This window comes from Akebia trifoliata, chromosome 5 (assembly GCF_017979445.1).
Source record: "Akebia trifoliata isolate Shusen 1 chromosome 5, ASM1797944v1, whole genome shotgun sequence".
NCBI classification, from domain to species: domain Eukaryota; kingdom Viridiplantae; phylum Streptophyta; class Magnoliopsida; order Ranunculales; family Lardizabalaceae; genus Akebia; species Akebia trifoliata.
The window spans coordinates 32,663,629-32,686,509 of NC_141379.1; the positions used below are offsets into that span (position 1 = coordinate 32,663,629).

General features: G+C 35.6%; 2 protein-coding genes across 4 annotated transcripts; one reads left to right on the forward strand and one right to left on the reverse strand.

The window, feature by feature from the left end:
- The first annotated feature begins 72 nt into the window (after window positions 1–72).
- LOC147402303 (mannosylglycoprotein endo-beta-mannosidase-like) lies at window positions 73–9,877 on the forward strand. Its single transcript, XM_086443914.1, has 11 exons — window positions 73–348; window positions 1,041–1,179; window positions 2,404–2,631; window positions 3,256–3,314; window positions 4,988–5,036; window positions 5,603–5,833; window positions 6,742–6,911; window positions 7,017–7,221; window positions 7,812–8,468; window positions 8,543–8,770; window positions 8,855–9,877. Exons 1-11 carry the CDS (start codon window positions 203–205, stop codon window positions 9,647–9,649), a joined length of 2,907 nt encoding a protein of 968 aa, XP_086300040.1. The 5' UTR covers window positions 73–202; the 3' UTR covers window positions 9,650–9,877.
- Window positions 9,878–11,325: 1,448 nt separating this feature from the next.
- LOC147402304 (cyclin-T1-4-like) lies at window positions 11,326–22,705 on the reverse strand. Of its 3 annotated transcripts, none has more exons than XM_086443915.1 (7): window positions 22,545–22,705; window positions 21,379–21,876; window positions 21,165–21,246; window positions 18,444–18,578; window positions 16,502–16,677; window positions 12,620–12,765; window positions 11,326–11,627 (listed from the first exon to the last, which is right to left on the reverse strand). In XM_086443915.1, exons 2-7 carry the CDS (start codon window positions 21,870–21,872, stop codon window positions 11,590–11,592), a joined length of 1,071 nt encoding a protein of 356 aa, XP_086300041.1. In that variant the 5' UTR covers window positions 21,873–21,876; window positions 22,545–22,705; the 3' UTR covers window positions 11,326–11,589. The 3 variants fall into 3 exon arrangements, with proteins under 3 accessions (XP_086300041.1, XP_086300042.1, XP_086300043.1); XM_086443916.1 differs by lacking the exon at window positions 22,545–22,705 and adding an exon at window positions 21,982–22,510; XM_086443917.1 differs by lacking the exons at window positions 11,326–11,627; window positions 12,620–12,765 and adding an exon at window positions 14,037–15,822.
- Between the last annotated feature and the right edge of the window lie 176 nt (window positions 22,706–22,881).

Below are 22,881 nucleotides of genomic sequence, written 5' to 3' on the forward strand. Positions count from 1 at the left end.
TCTGTGTCCATGCCACGTCATCCGAGTATTGACCGACCGAAGAATTTCTAGTTCGGAAGTCAGCACTCCAAACTCTGAAGTCTTTGACGCTCTCTCGTCCTTCCTCTTACTAGTTACCGCAAGAGAGGGAGAAACCTTTCACAGAGGTGCAAAGGTCTCTCTCTCTCTCTCTCTCTCTTCTGGTTTAGGGTTTTAGGGGAAAATGGTGGAAATCGGGAAAACGAAGCTCAATTCAGGATGGCTCGCTGCGAGATCTACCGAGGTAGATCAATCTGGAGTTCAGCTCACTACCACTCATCCTCCGACCGAGTCGTTGTCTCCTTGGATGGAAGCCGTGGTCCCTGGAACGTAACTCTCTCTCTCTACTGTTTGAATTGTTTATGTGAATGCTTTTTTGGATTTGAAGTTCATGTTTCTGGCAATGCAGAATCCTGCAAGTTCGAATGAGTTCAATTTACTGTTCAGTTGAAGCATTTCGTTTCATTTTCTTCGAAATGTGCCGAGACCTCTTTGTTTGTTAGTTCGATTGACATTGCTTTCAAGATCATTAATTTTTTTTTTTTTTTATATTTTTACAGTGAGTTAATAAAATTAGAACATAGTCGCATTGAATGTGTATTTCTGCACCTATTTATGTTTCAGCTTCTTTAAGTTGATTATTCGATCTAACAATGGTAGAAAGATAGATGTCTTTAAAGCTCAGTAGATTTCTTTTACAAGTTCACTCATTGAAGCAATGGATTCTAAACAAGTCAATTGGACCGCAACAGTTCACTCGAATCGCCCAAGTAAAAAAAATAATGTCTTTTGTCTGTGGAATTTTTGTTAAATCGAGGAGAAAATAAAGTGAACTTCAATTGGGGTATTAAGTTATGGGGTTTAAAAGGCTAAATGAGTGTTTTTTACAACATACAAGTAAATGTAGTTATTGATAAATTAAAGCTGTGAAGACAATGTGTAATGGTAGTGCAGTGTACGTAATCTATGGCTACAGTCTTTATGAATTTATTTATCTAAATTAATGGTAATTTGGTTTACAGCGTTTTAGGAACCCTGTTGAAGAACAACCTTGTGCCAGATCCTTTCTATGGTCTGGAAAATGAGGCGATCTTAGATATTGCTGATGCTGGGAGGGATTACTATACATTCTGGTTTTTCACAACATTTCAATGCACAGTGGTATGTAATAAAAACACTTTTGAGATTAATTTTCCGTACAGATTGGATATCCTTCTATTAGGGGATCAATTATTCAATGTTCATATTTTCAGTAATGTTTCTTTCAAATAAAGGTTCAGATAATTTATTTATTTATTTTCATTGTATGCTATCCAGCATGGTTTAAAGTTTCGTATTGTTTTGGAATGCCTCAGCAGAGACATATTGGTTTATGCCGACCAAATCATAATGTTGCCCTGAAACATTCAAATCTTCAATTTGTCTAAAATGCCTTGGAATGTTTTGGTCGAGATGGTCTTGGATTTTTTCCTAACCAAACATTTTCTTGACGGAAACATTTATTTGAGATGAGATTTTAGTGCCTAGAAGCATTAAAATATTAGTAAGAGGTTTTGCACTTTTGTTTGCTTGATTGGAGCTGCACTTTATCTATCCCTCATTAACATCCCAAGGGAACAAGGACAATAGAGGGATTGTAAATTATTGAACCACCCTTACATAAGGACATGCATCCAAAAAAGAGTATGAATAGATGCTCTTTTTGTCTTATAATTTCTACTCCTGCAACCAATGCTTACATTCCTGTTTTATCATGATTGATTGGGTATCATGGTTTATGTGGGTTTTAAGGTTTCCATTTATGGCATTTTGTGTCTGTATTTTACATCAAGCAAGCATTTTTTCTCACTAGAAACGATGTGACTATTCTTAAGATGCTTGTTAACCATAGTCAATACCCCTCTTCATGGTCATGTATAGAGTTACCTCACCGTGGTAATGGATATTTTCTTTTCAGAGAGGATAAGAAAGCTAGATCAAAACAAGCTGGGAAATGTTTTTCCAATGTAGAGGTCCCCAAGTAAATTAGCACTTGAGACCTTGCTGTGCAATCAGAAGCTTTCACTGTTATTATTCTCGATCAACTTAGAATGTTATCTTTTTCTTTCTTTTGTGATACCCAAATCAACTTTCCATCAACAGATTGAAGTGCGGAATGTTAGTATAATTTTAAGGTGAAACCAAGAAATAGAATATTTTTGAATGATCTTAAAGTGCTTCACTGAGCTCCAATGTTTATTGTAATTTGGATGTTTCCTTTAAAAAAAGATGTATTGACAGTTCCTCGTAATACCTTTTCTGCTCCTAACTCTTGAGATTTTAAATGTATAGAGACATTTTCTCTGTACAATTATTTGGTTGTGATTAGCTACTTGTTTTGTGTAGTCGGGAAATCAGCATGTGGATCTGAACTTCCGTGCAATTAATTACTCTGCAGAAGTGTATTTGAATGGTCACAAAATGGTTCTGCCTAAGGGGATGTTCCGAAGACATTCTCTCGATATTACAGAGATTTTGCACCCTGACGGTCAAAACTTGCTTGCTGTTCTTGTTTATCCTCCTGATCATCCTGGAGAAATTCCTCCTGAGGGGGGCCAAGGTGGTGATCACGAGGTATACTTTATTTCTTCCCAACATACAGTGATTATGTTCATTTGTTATATACTTAACAAGTTTCTGACCATGATCAGATCTTGAAAGGCTCTATGCATGAGACTATTAGCATGTTGCATCTTTTTGATTGAATGGTACAGTAATGACTATAGTGACACATGGATACCCATGCGATCAACTCAATCTATTTTAAGTATATGGTGCTCCCCCATAGGGGCATGCATGATAATTTTTACTCAAGTTGTCTATGCTAGAATGCTATGGTTTCAATTCCATGCTAGTATCTTCGTAATCATTGTTACTATATTATATGTGAAAATCCCCAAAACCATAGATATCAAATTTATACCACTGCAACCCTTCCTATTCAATTCCATAAATTAACCATATTAGACACATTTTCCCCCTTGATATCAATAGCAGGTTCACGAGTTTGCTTTATGTACACATACTCATTTTTGCATAACCATATATGTTACATCAATTGGTAAGAACAATCTTTTCTCTTTGTAGGTATAGTGGAATAAGTCCATCTCAAGTAGAATTGTAAACATGCCAAAGAACTCAACATGCATATGCATAAATTGTTTGTTTTCACACTGACGTCATTTTCTCTCATGTTAGATTGGGAAGGATGTTGCTGCACAATATGTTGAGGGCTGGGATTGGATGATTCCAATAAGGTAACCTTTCTATTGTTATTAGAGATCACTGAGTGTGTATGTGTTTGCAGTTGCTTGTAACAGTTACTTTTTTTATTATTGATAATGATCAGAAATTATTAGGAAAAAGAAGTTTATCATATTTGCTGTTATTATTATGATCAAGTTTGTTTGGTGGACAATTTTGGAAAACATTTATGGGTAAAAGTGGCAACATGAATTATTGAGAATGATACACAATTGATTTTCAGAGATGTTTCATCTGGGTATGGAGGTTATCACGAACGTGAATTACTGGCTGGAGGCATGGTAGTTAGAAGGTCTTCCTTAGAAAGTTGTTTCCACAGTTCTAGATGAGGATCATGTGGAAGAGCTTAAGCATGAAAAACAATGAATGCCACTGAAGTTTGAATACAAACATCGTCATGCATATTGATGCCATTTGGCTTACTTCAGAAGGATTTTCTTTTTCTTTTGATGCATGTCGTCTGTTAGTTCTAAAATCTGAACTACCTATAAGATTTTTGGTTTCCTAGGCATGAATACAATTTTCCCATTTTCCTTTATTGAATGGAACATTTGGAAAGAAAAATAGAGGATTTGTTGAAAGAAAGATCGGCAAAGAGCATATTCAAGTAACGAATGGCATCAAATCGTAAGACCAACTTTGGGCTGCCAAATTGAACTAGTTCAGTTATAAAGAGCTTGGGGGAAATGTCAAACCTTTTGAAACTGGCTATAAATTGGTCATTGAACACAAAAAGTCCAGTCCTTTTCACAAGTGCAAGTTTAGCCTTTACCTCAAGAATCAAGCCAAGTCGACCAGCGCCGAGCTTGAGCCAAGACATCCAAATGGGTTTGCCCATACCTAACCCAAGCTCAACCTGCTTACCTTTTATTCTTGGGTCAACTAATTCAACCAACCTGGAACCAACACAGTTAATCATGCTTATGTTCCAACTACATTGTGAAGCAACATACATGATTTAGGTGTAGGGGCATGGTTCAGGGCCCAATTGACATCTATTTTCGGTAAAACTTCTGTCTTCCAATCACGAGATTGATCTCTTTCAAATTTCATCTTCAAAGAAATCAGCGACATATTTTGATTTCTTGCATCGTGCTACATTATTAACATTTGCAAGACTAGTATTTTGATTCGACTAATGAACAAACCATGCTTCTTAGGATGGCAAACAAGTGTACAGTTAAGATCTATAATTTTTTCTATGAATATGTATTAATTTATATGTGTAGGTATGAAAACGATGAACCCATATAGATATGATGCATATACCTACAAATGTTTATGACTATGCAGACTTGTACTCAAGTCCAGATCACCTGACTCTCTCATGATTATGTCCTTAAGGGTAAGGGTGATCAAGCACCTGCTTATGTACCTTATAGGAATGGATGCTTCTTCAATATGGCATTTGGCCTTTGGATGTACAAGTATAGAATATAATCCCTTCATCAGAAAAAAAAAGAAGAAGATTAATAATTTACTTCTATGGTTCCTTGAGATTTGTCCTTCTAAAAATGTGTCATGATCTTAAGCTTTCCTGTGTCCTACTTGCCGATGCAGCTACATTGAATTGTGAAGTTTTCATGTGTGTCAGATGAAAGTGTGTGTGTGTGTATAAAAAAAATACATATATCTCCCAAAGTATTTGATTTTTATACTATTACAGGGATAGGAACACTGGCATCTGGGATGAGGTATCTGTTTATGTTACTGGGGTAAGTTGTAATTCAAAATGTTCATTTCCTTTGAAGTCCATTCAGATGCGATAATCTTCTTATTTCTTATTTATATCGCAAGCTCCTTAGTGTACTTTAGAGTGCAAGAATCAATATGGGTGCAAATTTGTCTTGGTAAGGGAACACAATTACTTCTTTGTACTTGGCATAAATGAATAATACTGCATTTTTTGTTCAATTTCTAGCATCTTTGGTCTTTTGATCTGTAGTTTTTGGTAATCTTATTCTAAGATATCTTTTCCAATTTCTGTATATATTTTTTTTGTTTTGAAAAAGGGGGCTAGATGACAGAAACAACTCATTAGTGCTGTATAAAGTTAGGCTTGGATTTATTTTCTCCATGCAAATTATTAATTTATTTTCCTCTGGTAATTCTATTGCAACTCATAATTTTTCTTTTCCATGCCTTTATTTTATTAAATTTCTTGATAAACTCGTGATACTTGCAATACTCGTTTTCATGATTGATGGAATAATTCACTCAGTGACATATAAGAGTAGTATTTCCCATGTTTATGCATAACTATTCATTGTAATGACTGCAGCCGGTGAAAATAATCGATCCCCACTTGGTTTCATCATTCTTTGATAATTTCACGAGGGTATATCTGCACAGTACTATTGAGTTGGAAAATAGAAGTTCCTTGGTTGCCGAGTGTACTTTGAATATCCAAGTGACAACTGAACTTGAAGGAAGCGTTCTCTTGGTTGAGCATTTTCAAACTACACAATTGTCGATTTCTCCTGGTTCACACATTCAATATACATTTCCCCAGGTCAGTTATACTATCTGTTTTTGTTGCAATTTGAGTACCCCTCTTTACTTTGATTGACAACTTCCTAGTGACTGCATATAGTTCTAGTTTATTTTGATATGCTTCATATCACATTGAGTTAATTGTAACGCTACTCCCCACTGTTTTGATGAAAGTTGTCAAGAGCATGTTTGAATTTTTTTAATATATATATTTGAATTGAAGTCGTGTGAGATATCAATGAGAACCATAGACTTCTTTTATATGGAGCTTATCTTCTCTCAAGTAATTGATTGCACTGAATATACTACTCTTGATGTGACATAAGGAGATTGTATTAGCAGTTCTCTTACTGACTGATTCTCTACCCAAGTTGATGATTGCACTGGGCCTTGTTCAGTTTTCTGTTCTTCACCTGACAATATCCATAACTTGATCTAGCGTCTGCTTGGGTGAGCAGCTTAAAGCACCACCGTTGTTATCTATGGAGTTTGAGAAATAATTTCTTTTAGAATATTTTCCTTTCTTCTTTGTTATTAATACATTGTAATGGGGGAAAGGTCACATGGCTATGTTAAATAGGCTTATAAGTCTCACTGCATATTAGTCCTTCATGACACAAGTTACATGTATCACGTCACAGACAAACTATTCACCATGTGTAAAGAAGATACAAATTATACCAATATTATAAAATGTAACATCCTAATTAAAATATGTAGGTGATATAATAGGTCAGAACGCAATTGCAATTCTGGAAAATTCAAGTGTGCCAGAAGAGCATTGTCTATTACATTGACCAACACAATTGTAACCCACAGAAAGGATTTTTCTTCATGTTTCTGTGTTTGCACGAAGTATTTGTTGTACTTATTTACTATAGGCATGCAAATCTCTTGTTCAAGTACTAATGGAGAATGAGTTGCCAGCTATTCTTCTACAAACCCAACTTGTGGTGGCCAAACGGCATGGGAAAACAGGCCTTGTACAATGTTGCCATCACCATTGATGTAAAGGGATATGGAGAGTCTGATTCATGGAAACATCCATTTGGATTCCGCAAAATTGAGAGCACTATAGATGATGCTACTGGTGGAAGGTATAATGTCTCTATGCATAAGTCCAGATGTATTTATGACATTCTTTCATTACGTGCAAGTGTTTTTATCACTGTTTTCTAAGCTACGGATTAGCACTTTTTCAGGTTGTTCAAGGTCAATGGCCAACCCATTTTTATTCGTGGTGGTAATTGGATATTGTCAGATGGGTTATTACGTCTCTCAGAAAAACGATACAAAACAGATATCAAGTTTCATGCAGATATGAACTTTAACATGATTCGCTGTTGGGGTGGTGGATTAGCTGAGCGACCAGAATTTTATCACTATTGTGATATCAATGGTTTGCTGGTAAGTTTGGACATTTCTAGCCCTATCAAAAGTAGATTTCAAATATCTGGACCATTCATTTCAACATTATATTGAATTCTCCATATTTGATATGATTACGTATACAATAATGTTTTTTTACCATTAAAAAAATAGGTAAAAAAAAGTCGGATTGAACTGAAACCCACCAGTCATGAATGAACTTGAGACACTTGAACAAGAAAGCAGGTCTACTCGAGCAGATACCTTAAATGAAGATATGGTTCAAAAGGGAATTTGACTGAAGATATGGTCCATGATAGAGTTAAATGATGAAATAAGATTTTCATGATGCTGATCCTGATAATTTTAAATAATTTCCATGTGAATTTTTTATTTATTCTGAATCCTTTGCCAATTGATTCTTTTATTTTTATTTTTTTCTTTTGCACTTTCTAATTAAAAATTCCAGTATTTTGGGCCATCATTAGGTTGTTCTAGCAAAATCAGCCATTGAACCTCTATAGGAAGGTTTCTTTTTCAGAGAATTGGCTGATATATTAATCCATTTATAGGTTAATGGCTGATAACTTGCATGAATCACATCCTACTAACTGATCCAATTTTGGTAGGTGTGGCAAGAGTTTTGGATAACAGGAGATTGTGATGGACGCGGTGTTCCCGTATCGAACCCAAATGGTCCTTTGGACCATGAACTTTTCCTGCTATGTGCAAGGGACACTGTCAAGCTTCTAAGGAATCATCCCAGTCTTGCTCTTTGGGTTGGGGGAAATGAACAAGCTCCCCCTGATGACATCAACACCGCTTTAATAAATGACCTGAAGCTCCATCCATACTTTCAAAGCTCAAACAAAACAAACAATTCCTTAAAAGATATAAGTGATCCAAGTCTATATCTTGACGGTACACGCGTTTACGTCCAAGGATCCATGTGGGATGGCTTTGCTAATGGGAAGGGAGACTTCACAGATGGCCCATACGAAATCCAAAATCCTGAAAATTTCTTCAAGGATGATTTCTACAGCTATGGGTTTAACCCAGAAGTTGGCTCTGTGGGAGTGCCTGTTGCGGCTACCATCAGAGCAACAATGCCTCCGGAAGGATGGACAATTCCATTGTTTAAAAAACGCTCTGATGGTTATATAGAAGAAGTACCAAACCCCATCTGGAAATACCATAAATACATTGCCTATTCAAAGCCAGGATTTACTCATGATCAGATTGAACTCTATGGGTCTCCAAAGGACCTTAACGATTTCTGTGAGAAGGTAAGACTTGAAATCAAACTTCTTCCTCTCTTCTATTTGTACTTGTAGTGACTTGTCTTTAATTATCATCTCAGGCACAACTTGTTAACTACATTCAGTATAGAGCTTTGTTAGAAGGCTGGACTTCTCGTATGTGGACCAAATATACCGGTGTTCTAATATGGAAGACTCAGAATCCTTGGACCGGTCTTCGGGGTCAGTTCTATGATCATCTCCATGACCAAACCGCAGGTTTCTATGGTTGCCGCTGCGCAGCTGAACCCATTCATGTCCAGCTTAATCTCGCAACATATTTCATAGAGGTAACCAATAAGATTCTTCCAATTACCTCAGTTTCCAAAAAAGGCAAAAACCATTGATGTTGGTTTCTTACTGCATTAAAACAGGTAGTAAACACCACGTCAGACCAACTATCTGATGTAGCTGTAGAAGCTTCAGTGTGGGATCTAGATGGGACATGTCCATACTATAAAGTTACCGAAAAACTTTCCGTGCCAGCTAAAAGAACACAAACCATCATTGAGATGAAGTATCCCAAATCTAAAAACCCGAAACCAGTATACTTCCTTCTTCTCAAGCTTTTCAAAACATCGGACAATGCCATTTTGTCGAGAAATTTTTATTGGTTGCATCTTCAAGGCGGAGATTACAAGCTGTTGGAGCCTTACAAGAAAAAGAAAATACCCCTAAAGATAAAATCCGAAATTTTCATGAAAGGGTCCACTTACAAAATCCAAATGAACATACAGAACTCATCCAGGAGTCCAAACTTCAAAACTTTAAGCTACGAGAACAATGTCATTGATAGAAATCAGAACGATTATGATACGGATTCGGTTGCATCGGTGCCAGTTTCGTCGGAAGAGAAATGTGAAGTTGGTTTGTTACAAAGGATATATAGACGTTTCACGAAAGAGGATGACACTATGAAGTTTGTGGAAACAAGTGGGACAGATGCAGGAGTTGCATTCTTTCTCCATTTTTCAGTCCATGCCACAAAGAAAGATCGTAAAGAAGGAGAAGATACGAGAATTCTTCCAGTCCATTATTCTGATAACTATTTCTCACTAGTGCCAGGGGAGACTATGCATGTCAATATTTCTTTTGAGGTGCCTTCAGGCGTCACTCCACGTGTCACACTACGTGGTTGGAATTATAATGATGGACATACAGTCTACTGAGGTGAGGTGGGTCACGATTTCTTTCATTTTACACGAAATGCATCTTAAAACTGTACTAGTGGTTTTTGAAATAAATTTGGTAAATTTGGTTCTCTGGCTTGTAAACACACCAGAGTAGATTCTTATCCTGAAAAACTTCTGTTGCTTCAGGGCGGAAAATTTTGTGTGACAAACAATTGTTAAATTTTGGTGGAAGTGGAAATAAAAACTGCAGTGCCAATTATAACATATTTTTGTATCGAATAATGATTTCCTCTGACATACGCCCCATCACAGAACCGTAGATCGTTTACCCTGGGATGCGTCAAACCAAAATCTTTTTCTTGTGTATCCCGAGGCAAATGATCCACGGTTCTGTGATGGGGGCATCAGATTATCACAACTCTTATATTTTCTTTTGAATTTATTGTACCTATGTGCTCTCTTTCCCTCTGATGGGTCTGTTAAATTTTAGAGAAAATATTTAGTAAAAAAGGGTTTTCTCTGGAAATTGTCAAGGGAAGTAAATTTCCTAGAAAGACGAATGAATGTGATTGGGCATAGGAAAAGGTTTGACTTTTACTTTTGGGGGGGTAATCGGAAAGAGTCGTGATGAATGCACATGATCTTGGTATGGCTTTCATCGGGATACACAGGAAAAAGATATGCGGTTCAGTGCCCTTTCATGTCAGCCGCATATCTAACCGTGCATTCATCATTATTCAAATCGGAAAAAATGATGAGAAAAAAATCATTTTCCTGGTGCGTTTGGTGAGAATTTTTTTGTTTAACGATTTCCCTGAAAATGTATAAAAATACATCTGGAAATCACATTTTCTGCCAATTTTCCATATACAATCAACCAGACCCAAAAATAATAAAAAATCAGTGGTGGGGGGACCCAAACCAATTTTATTTAAAGTCGGAGTTTATGACTCGGTAGCAATAAGGGGATAATTGGATTGCCCACAGCAGGAATTTAAAAAAAAATAAAAAATAAAAATAGATTGTACCAACATTAGACTCATCATTTGAGATTCATATTGGGCCGAGAAGCCCATCTGGTCCGATCAACCCATTATTAATTACCCATACAACCAAAAAACTGGTTTTGTTAAATGGAATCCGATTCGGTAGAGATCTACTTTGAATCCGCAGTTGATCTGTGTTTAAACTTGGAAATATTAAAGAACACTTCCAAAGAGCTTGTGTGTGTCAATCCCTCTCTATAGAAGGAAGAAAAAGATCCCTCTCCCAATTATTCAGCCTAGAAAAAGAAAATAATCTTAAGGATACATCTGGTACCCCAAGAGAACTTTTTTCATCTTCAGCTTGGCTTGCCATCAAGATTTAAAATCTCATTTCCAAAACAAACAAACAAACAAACAAAAATATTCCATAAAAAAATCACTACCTGTTACCACCGATATTACTTTTGGAAAGAAGCAAAATCTCGGGAAGCTAGTAATAGCCATCCCAATGGGGGTGAAGGAGATCAATTTCCATGTGTTTCCGAGACCAAAAAAATTTACCTCCCTCTCATGGCCACAACAATTCGCATAAATCATCCAACCAATATGAGTTCTCTATGGCTGGATATATGGTAACAGATTTTCATGCAAAATACTTACTCTGACCTGTTAATGTTTTCAGTCAAATCAAAAACAGTGTTGTTGGAGATGGAGCTGACAACCAAATTTTGAAACAATTTGAGCAAATTTTATATGATTCCCCATAGGACCATCCTCCATTTCAATTACACAGTATTGAAATTTCAATACCCCAGTGTTGATGAGCCATCTCACACTCCATTTCCAACAGAACTACCACTACGTCGCTGCTGTTGTTCTATACGTATACAACTGGATTCAATAAAATAATGAATATATATATATATATATAACTAATTCTTACAGGCATTATTGATGTGAAGCCAACCACGGTTGTGTTTGCTATGGCAATTATGCTACAAAGAGCTCCATCAACTGCTGGGAAACATCTGTGCATTTCACAATGACCATACATGCTTAGATATAGAATTGTTGTTCCAAATAACAAAAAAGAAGTAACAAAATAAGAAAATTTGGAAAATAAAAAGTCATTTTAAGAAGTCCTAAAAATAGTATCATCGAAGATTTAAAGAAATATAAAACATTTTCTATTTATTAATTGCTTTTGTTTTCTCTGTGTCCGTTATAATTGGTGTACCTGGGACATACTTCTACTGTCCAGAATCTAATTTTTCAACTTCAAGTTGATCCTTAGATACAAATCATGAGAATGATACAATGCTATAGCGATAACAGATTATTAAATATTCAAGACCTTCCCCCCCCCCAAAAAAAAAAAATAATAATAATATTTGGTTTTTCCCAGTCATTGGATTTGAGCATTTTTCATCATGGGCCAGGCCCATGGCAAAAAAACACAGTCCAAGCCCATGATCCAAAAAATTCAACTCCAATGATTATAAATGACCTATCAGCTGATTTTTTTCCAGAGAGGGGAACCAAGAAGTGGTAAAAATATATGGGTTAGTAGGTCAAAAAGAGTGGCGCGTGATGATTTTGGGTGTAGGGTGGTTCTGAAATTTCAGAAAATAATTCAATAAAATAGTCAAGATGCATGAATATTTTTAAACACATATGGAAAGATATATGTTATCGAAGAATATAACATGATAGTTGATCCACAATGATTAAGAACCTATTTTGATATATTGGCCAAGACTTTGATTTATCCTGGGCTTCGTGACACATTAAGGTTTAAAAAAATTATAATTATAGGGTGCCTTAGGTTTCCTCTAAAACGATTGGCTCATATTTTAGTTAAAGATATCTCCAGTTAAATTAGGTTATTGTGGTTTTAATTGACAATTAAAATAATATATAAATTCTATGAGCAGTATATGAATGTTGTTCCACAATCCCAAAAACTCGATAACAGATTATTTTAAACGAGCCAATGTGTGAGAAAGTAAATATAAGCTACCTTGGAGAATAGATGGTGTAGTGTCAAACTCCTGCCACATTCTTTGATAAGAAGCAAGATCAAAATTGAGGAATTTGGCAGCAAGGTATGCAGCTCCGGCAGCGATATGATGAGGCTTAAACTGAAGCCAAAGAGAGCTTCGAAGCCTGCAAAAAAAAAGAAAGAATAACATTTGTCTATTTTCAAGTCATAAAAAATAATTGCATTACAAGACTACATAAAAAAAAGTAATATACCAATCACTGCACCAACTCTATATAAGAACAAGGCAATGTCTTGTACAAGGAAGGGTATTTCCACATCAACAGAGTCCATATCAGTCTGACAAAGTTAGAACTAAATGCAAATTTGTTTCATATAAGCAAAGCAAGCCAAGTCCTTAAGCATTCTTATTCTTACCAAAACTATGAATCCAAGAATCTTCTGGAGATATGCTAGTAGAGTGCCAAAACAATAGCAAAATCCCAAGCTCAATTCTGCTCCCTGGGCGTTCCCACTCCAGTGGTCCATCCACATCAATTCAATAATAAATGCAACAGTATTGCAATACACAGTAAGAACGTGGACTTCTCGAAGTGCATGCTGGCATCTTCTGGTCGAAGGTGTAAAATATGATAAAGAAAGCAAACATGCATGCTTCAATGCAAATAATGGCTGAAGTGCAGTGTATGATAACGTGTGATGAATGGGAATGAGAAGTTTACACAAGCCGTAATACATAGGTAAGGTAACCAATGTAAAGGATACCACCCAACATTACTAAAGAAAGCGATAGAGGAGGCCCACAAATATAATATACACATCACATATATGACATTGATAAAACATTACATTACATAAGGTGCCAAACAGGTTGATCCTGGCAAAGCTGATGAGCTGGCATGTCTGCAGTTAATTAGATAACACTGAAAGACCTAAATATGTAAATGCTAATTTTTTAAATTATAGAAAAAAAATTATAAGCCTATCTAGCTAAAACCCAGAAGTAGAAAAATAAAAAGATGAACTAAGATTTTTTCAGGAGTGCGCTTTTGTATATGCCCATTATATTTTTCAAACAACTGACGATATATAAACCTTTATTATTATTATTACTATTATTATTATTATTATTATTATTCTATTTAGATATTTTGAAATAACATTTTCTAATGAAATTTTATATTTATCAAAAGAGAGGGAGGGAGAGAGAGGGGGGGAGGGAGAGAGAGAACATTAATGATCATCATCATCATCATCAAAGCCTTATCCCAAATACCTAGGGCTGGCCGAACGGATCTTGTTCATCCATTCAATTCGATCTACACTTCCATGTCTTCTAATAATTCAATACTCTCACGACCTCAATGTATGCCCTCTTTTATCTTCATCCTCTTTTACCTTCAATCTGCACAAATTCCCTCTCACTAATACTCTCTTTTTTTTTATAAGCAGCGAGAATTTATTAAAAAGGGGTCGAGATGACCAACTAAAAGATTACAAGAGTGTAGCTAAGAAACAGAGATACTACAGACCCAAGCCAGTCTAATGACAAAATCGTCAAAAGACGCTCCCCTAAACTCGTGGAAGATCTTACACCAGAAGAAAATGCAAGAAAGGATCGACATAGACACAACTGAAGCATCCACACCCTTCCCCTCAAAACACCGGCTATTTCGTTCCTTCCAAACCCCCGAGCAAATCGCAAAACAAGCAAGCCACCAAAGCAATCTCTTTGTGTCAAAGAAAAAACAACTCCCCTCCGCCCAGGCTTGAAACAGAGACAAGACTGAACAAGGAAACATCTCTCCACTCCAAACAGTCCCAAGAAGAAACTCCAACTTTGCTGCAAAAAGGCACAATGGGAAAGCAAATGCTCGGCCAACACCTTATTTTACTCCTGTTAGGTTATCACCCACAGAGGTTCCTCCTACATTTTTATGAAATCCTTCGTTTTTTCCCCCTAATGTTACCTATCTTCATCTTTCAACCCATTCATCTCAAAATCCTCAACTCTGCAATGCACATAACATAGCTGAAAGATGTCCGATTCCATACTTGAAAAAAATTGTCTAAGATACTTGTAAGACCCCCAGTCCTTCTTAGACAACAAGAAGCTGCAATGTATGGGTCACCTTCAATCTGAATTCTGAATAAAAAGACAAACTTCAAAGCTTTCAATAAATCATTTGCCTCCAATTTAGTTTTTTTCTTTCTTGTGCGTGCTTGGGTACATCTTTGTCTCTTTTTTTCCCTTTTTTTCATGTACTTGCCTTCAGTTTGTTAAATTCCTTGATCCTGTCAGACTCTTAGAAAACCACAACACTGTTGTTATTTCTAAAAGCATCACCTGCTTTAACTGGCAGATAAAGAATTGTCATCGAAATTCAATTTACCTGGTCAATCCAAATGATAGTTCAACTTACCTAGATTCAAATATTACATAAATATAGACCCAAGCACTAAACATAAAACTGCTATTATGTAAAAATACCAAATCATGGAAAAAAGAAAAGTTGAAAGCTGAAAAAGAAAAGGTATTATGTAAAAATATCTTTTAAAATGATAGAATAACTCCAATGGACGGCTATTGCAAACTAACATTTTCTTTTTTAGTTTATTAAAAGTATTATATTATATTATATTACATAAATATAATGCCACAGACCTGGGATCAAAATCCTACCTTCACACTTATGCCTATGGATCTGGATGACCCAATCAAGAGGCCGGCACTTGTATGGGTCATCGCAAAAAAATTGCACCAACCAGATCATCCTAATCACCCAATCAGTTGGCGTCGGTTGTTAAATTCGGAATTTAGGGAAACGGATCCACTGGGAAATTTCAATTATATAGATGGCTAGGATAATCTAACCAACATAATATCTATCTAATGGCCCATCCAAGGATAGTCTATGTGGTCCAGATCAATGGTAGGGGCACCGTGCAGATTGACAGCGAATAACATACAAACTATTGGTTTGTAAAAGGCTTCCGCCAGAATCAACCCAACATCAAGTAAACAACAAAACAAGCTCTGGAAGGTCAGCGGCTATCTCCAATAACCAATGACCAAGTTGGTAAGATCTTTCATGGTTAAAGGTTTCCACAATATATCGGCAATTCAACTTCAGATGTAAAATAAAACTTTCCATGAACAGCATATCAATCCGCCAGCTAAAGAATATCATATAGGTGAGCACGCTATTCTTGTGAAGACCCTGCAATTAATATGCCATGCCAAAAAAAATCAATATGCCACACCAAGAAAGACTGGGTACAATAGTTATTCTTTAGAAAAGAGTCTAAAAAACACCAACACTGACACAAGTAAAAGATCCCAAAAAAAAAGGAAAAAAGAAAGAAAAAAAAAAAGAAAAGAAAAGAAAACGAAAAAAGAAAAATAGAAATGGACAAACTTAGCCTCCATGCAACTGCCCTTAAAACCACTACAAAGCTGCAATTAATTGATATACTTTCAACACCGGGCCATCCAAATTGACGAAAAGAGATCAAAATCATGACCATGAGAGCATTTCCTATGCCTGTGTGGCTCCCGCCTCTTCTCCACCTCAACGAATGATTATGAAGCAGAGCATTACATTGACATGTTATCATGAAGCTTATCCACCTTAATCATCTACCAGCAACAGTGACCCAATTTTGTAACAGAGAATATAATAGAGCTGTTCCAGTTGCTTATGAAGTAACTATATTAGTACTGCTCAATACCACCTGACTTGGTCAAGTTTGAATTTACTTGGCCAAACATTTCAGCAGTTCATAAAAACAACCATGTAAGGCAAAATTCATAATTTTTATATTTTATAATTGGATAGGATCTTAGAATCCAGAAAAGAATTACGAACACCACGAAAGGAGCATAAGTAATAAACTTACCCTTCGCTGACCAAGCTTAATGCCAGATTGACCAAAACAGTTTGTGAAAGCCCTAATTTGTCAAGGACAGATGTCAGAGGAACATATGGGTGCTGCACACCAAGCTCAAAATCTAGTGTTGTCAATATCATTTGCTCTGCCTCAATCACCCGCTCTCGATACTGCTCAAACCAGTCCTGTTCAAAATAGAAAAAAGTACAAAAAGTTGAGGAAAGTTTCAACATGACCTCAAAAGAAGGATGCAAGTGAAACAAAGTTGAGGAGATAAGGAGAAACAGATGCAGGTATAATTTATCCAATCTGACATTCTTTTATAAATTAGAAGTTACAATTACATCTCTCATCCCAGCATACTACACGCAACACCTTTTGAAAATATACAAATAAAATAAAAATAGAATCTGCATCTCTATTTGGGTAAACACCATATTTGAGGACACGTCCATGTTGAACCATGGTTTGAAATATAGGAATGTATCGTTATCGACCAAGACCTATACGACACATTGATGTTTTGGGAATGCATTGGTTTGTATTGACTGATACTGTATCGTTTTTTCCATTAAACGAAACGTTCAATCGATACTGACACCGTACCATTCTGTGGATGTGCTGCTATACTGTAATGCGTAACCTAAGTTTCAAATATCACGGGACACATATTTTATCTTTCAAAAACATAGCCTCACTTCTTTTTTTGTGTGGGTTTGGGGGGGGGGAAGGAGTAGCATGACCTCATATTTACAAGGGAGCATGCACGTGCAACACAAGTGCTTAAGTGCATACACTTTTTTTTTTTTACTAATATTGTTTGCCTGAATAAGATAGTTTTTCTTAGATAAATGTAATAGAAAAATTATAAAAAAGATGCATGGCATGCTAACTATATTACCTTTGTATACATCATTGTTGGTTGTAAAACATCAAGTTTCTAGGAGTACTATAGGAAATTTACAAATAACATAAATAACAACTCTATATGTGAATACTTATTGGAAAAAAATTCTATGTGAATAAATTTTATTTTATTTTTGGTGGTGTTGTAAAGATCTCAACAGAACAGTGCTATTTATATTGCAATTCAACTTACGGATCAAAGTTATCATGACTTGAAAACCTTTAGAAAAAAAAACACTTTTCAAGAGAATTCTATGAAGTCTAAGGCCTTTCTTGGTATACTGGTGGCTATGGAAGGAAACGAGTGATCACACTTTTCAAGGGAAGGAGAAATTCATCTCTGATGTTATTATTGATGTACTTGGATTCCGGTGCAAGGTCTTCAATGAGTTCAAGGTTTCTTTTTTGAGGACTTCCTAGTAAGATGGGAGTATGTTTGTAACATCATAGGGGAGAGTTAGCTTGTATCTGGAGTGGGCGCTTTTCTATTTTGTTTGTGTTTGTTTTGTTATTTGCTTTTCTCTTTTGGTCGGTCTCCTTGACTGCCTCTGCTTGCTTTTGTTTCTCTTTCTTATCGATAAATTTAATTGTAAAAAAGGAAATATATGTGGGTGGTACTTTAAGAAAAAAAAGTATGGTAGGTTGCAATAAAGTAGCATAATAGTAATTTAAATTTTAGCAACTTAAGGGATTGTTATAAAGGTGCCCTCCATGAAGTAGATCAGAGGTGTGGGATCCACCCGTTTCAAGCTCTCTCGGGACCTGTGACTACCACAGAAGAGGTAAAACCCCCCTAAATAATAAATTTACTATTGGTGGCATTTTTTGAAAGATGACCTGACTTGGAGTGTTAGCTTAAAATATATAACAATACTAAACAAAATTATTTTAGAACTAAAATTGAGAGTTGAATCAGGTCATCACAGACTTAATGTCTTTGTCCATAGAAAAACACTTCACAATAATGTGACTATCAAAACCCTCGAGATTCAAGTTCAGCTGCTAAAGGCTTGGAACAAAATAATTAATGCCTAGAGATACTCACAACAGGGAGCAGATTGGGAAAGAAATTAAGATCCAGCTTATGACAAATTTCACAGGAAGCTCTCAGTACGTTGTTCAAAGGGCGCAATGTCTCCTCGGATTTTGCAGCAAGGAACAGAGCAGCTGTTGCAATCAACTGCATACATAGCAAGGATCAGTAATGAGAAAATTTCAAGTCTAAGCTCGAGAAGACCAAACTTAGTTAACTGGAAGTAAATGACATGTTGAGGGACATGGTGTAGTAAACTAGCTACATGAAATAGAAAACAAGATTAAAGAAGTAAAACTAATATAGGTTAAAAATAGTGGATACGGAGAGATGAGAACTGATAAAACTAAGTATTCTTGCTAATGATGTAATCATGTAGTATTGACAGAAACAATTGCAGCTATGGTATCTGTCTTTTTAATGTCATAAGGCACTGGCTTTGCATTCTTTTTGTGCCAACTTGCAGACAACTTTCTCACCCCTTAGAATCCCCAAAATGCATATAAATCAACACATGCCTTACGTTTAGTTTCACTTATCACTCTCTTTGCTTCTTTTTCTAAAATTTTTGTATCATTCATGCATTTTCTTCATTTCTAGTTAATTGCCAAGACTTGTAAAATCTTTGTTTCTCCAATGAATATATGACCAATCATCATTCCACCACCAAGTTTCTTATGCATGTGACTTTTTCCCACAGATTCCCCAAGAATCTCTCTGTTCTTTTAATACATTTAGGTCACCATCAACATGATTTTTAAGGGTCGTAATTCCCATTTCATTTTTATCCACATATGAGCCCTCAATGCATCAACTCATATTCTCTAATTTCTTTCCCAATGTGACCATTCAAGTCTCATCTTATAATCATCCTCTCTCCTCCAGGAATTCTTTGAACGAGTTCATCCAAGAACGGTCCTCTTTTTTCTATAGTAAAAATTGGGCTGCATAAGTACTACTTATTTGAATTATATCTTTCAATATTACAAGTTTTATAACTAATAATAGATCACCTATTCTCCCAACATCTATCACTTTATCATTTAAATTACGCCATTTGATTTGAACCAATGTTTTTAGAGGTGTGTGAGGCTTACACCTTGAGGCGTGTGTAAGCCTCGGGATGAGGCTCATTAAAATGCCCCAAGACGTAAGGTTGAGAATTTAAAGAAGCCAAAGCTTAATTATTTTATATGTTATATTATTTATTTAAAAAATATCAAGCATGTGAGGCGTACAATTTTTACCTCGACAATTTTTACCTCGAGGCATTGGCCAGCCGAGGGCCTTGTCTCATGCCTCAACGAGTACATTGATTTGAACTTCTCTTATGTACAGGAAAATTTGCAACAATCAATTACTTAGCTTTGGCTATTTCCAATTCATTTCTCACAGATAAGCTGCTTTTAATTCTTTTCATTGTATCCACTAAATTTGAATATTGGGTACCAATGGTTTGAACAAAACACCACATAAAGAAAATAACTAATAAGTGAAAAAACTCACTAGCCTACATAAGAATGAAAAAAAATAAAAAAAATATCCAACAAAGCCATCACCATGAACCACAGATTTTCAATATGATATACAATTGGTGTATCTAATCCCTTTCAACATTTTTGGGTTTTATGCAATGATGCAATATAGGCCCTGCTTGGTATGCCAACACAAGACCAAAAATTCACTAAGTTCTGTGCGTGAAAACTGTGGCACAAAGTTTTATGCTGTGAGCCTATGATAAATTGAAATTTTGAATAGATTTGCAGGCATACCAAGCAGGGATATAGTTCAAACTTGACTATTAAGAATTCCACTTGTTTGTACTTAACTTCAAATTCCAAAATATCAAGAAGGGTGCCATCCTCCACAATAAAGGCTTGATGGCAATCCTTAGAGAAGCTACATAAAGCTTTTAGGTGTTGTGTTCCTTTCATTCCTTCCTTCTTTTTTTCCTTGAAAGGAATGATAAATGGATTCAATCATGGTTTAAAGGTCAGGTGTTAGAAAATTAATGTAATTGACAACAAAATCTTAGAATAAATGCATTATTAAAAAAATACTTTTTCTTACTTATAAAAAAAAGTATATTTATTAAACAAAATATCCTTAACAGCATTAAAAACTAATTTGGAAAAAACGTATGTTACATCTTTGTGTGTTGATATTGAAGTGTGTAATGATCTTTACTTCCTCATATGTTCCATCAACTTAACAATACGCTAAAACTATGAATATACTTGCCAAATAAGTATAGACAAAATGTTATCATAAGCCACAATGAGGATGCTGCATGCATTGATAGGAAAGGAAAGCCATTTTGCTATGGCACTGCTAACCTTACTAAAGGTAGAAATATCTTCCACATAAACCAAGAATACTTCCATGTTCACCTTAAGTACATATCACTTTCGCTGAAGTATAAATTAAATGTAAAAATTATGCAATACAACATGATCTTTCTCCGTGGATAAGTAACAATATCACAAATTCTCATAAAGTATCATCTGGAGAAAACCAATATGAAGTCCATGGGAATTTTAACAATCAAAATTGACCTCATTATCCATTTGACAATGATTTGGGGGGGGGGGGGGGGGGGGGGGGGGAGGAGGGGGGGACACATTGCTCAGTCTAATCGAGACATATAACAGCTGCACTAATAACAACATTCTCAGAGTTCAATTAAAGCTGAGAATGTCAAATAAGACCAAAAACGAGGGGTAGGAAACTCACAAATCTATCGTGACAAGCGTGAGATCGTCGAACAAAAAAGCGGTGGCATAGAACCATCGCAGATCCTATAGTAGTTTGTGGCCTATAGAATTCCACAATGCAATTATATTAGTAACTATTTCACAAAATCTTACTAAGAAACATAAAAAATGAGAATTTAAGAGATAAAAATCAAGGGTACAATAAATGCACATAATCATGATGGAGATCTTACAATTCGAGCCGCATTCCAAGATTTTGAAGGAATGCACAATACGAGTACCGCAAATACGTTTCTCGGAGAGAATCGATCCCATCCTTCCTTGATGGAGACAGTCTTTCAATCTCGTCCCGCGACATAAATTCAACTTCATCCTCTGATTTTGACCGTTGGCGCTTATAGCCTGTAGAATGGGCACTCCCATCAGGTCTTGTAGGGGCAGAGAAGGAACTATTGCTAGTTGAAGGGGTATTTCCAGTTGGGTTGAACATTTGATAGTGTCTACTGCTATCTTCCCAAGATGAAGCCGAGAACTTTCTTTTCTTCATCGAAGAAGCAACGTAATCATCACTCCTAACATTATAAGTATACTCCTTAAAACCCCTTGAGAATTCATGAGCATTGCTATTGTTGCTTCTGTGATAGTTATTGTTATTTCTATAGAACGAGGATTGTAAATCATTGCGGAAACTACCCCTTTGTCCACGACAAGTCCGTGAGAAAAACATGGTTCTGCAAGGAAACAAGTTGTCAAACTCTGAGAAGGAACAAATGGATTTCTCCAAATAGATTTGAGACCTAAGCTATTAAATTCTGAAAAAAAAAAAAAAGACCAACCTTAAGAATTGAAAATTATCATGAGCATGAAATATACCAGATTTGTATCAAACTACTGAACAAACTACAATCAAGAAATTCAGATAACAGAATTACAGATTATCAAATAAAGAACTAGAGAAAACACCAAAAAACTTTTAAAAAACTCCTTTTTCCCCAACCAGATGTTAATGGAAATATAAGCATGACCAGATCAAATTGAATTTAGCGACTTTAGATCCGATTAACCAAAATCCAAGTCAAACAATAATTCTTATTCAAAAATCAACTAAATTATCATAGATGACAAAAAAAACTATAAATTACACTCATCCGATTACAGATTGATGAAAACCCTAATTATATGTAATCTCAATTGCATCTCCGACACCATTGCAGAATCCAAAAAGATCAAGAATTTAGCACACAAATCCATCTATATTTTGCAATAAATAAATAAAAACTAAATCTACGATCTATAGATGAACAATCGATGGAAAAAACCCAAAGTATGCTGATCCAACTGCAATAGATCAAACCTTTGAATCAAATTACAGGAACACTAACAACAGATCAAAAAATACCTGATTTGCAAAGAAATAAAGATTTGAATCTCTCACACACAAAATCTCTCTCGTCAACGCTTTGAGGAGTCCGGATTTTGTTAAATTTGGGATGAATTATAGGTTTTTTTTTTTTTGGGTTTAGGCAAGAGTGGGAGAACCGTCATGAAATAAACTTGTGAAAAAGAACTTAAGGTCGCCCAATAATACCAACTTTTCTCCGCAACTGATATAGTAGTCCTGATTGTAAGTTAATATATCACAATCTGAATTTACATCCGTTAAATATCAAAATAATGACGTCATAATATCATACTAACGTCTTCAGTCGTAGATATTGCGCTTAAAGAATTTAAGA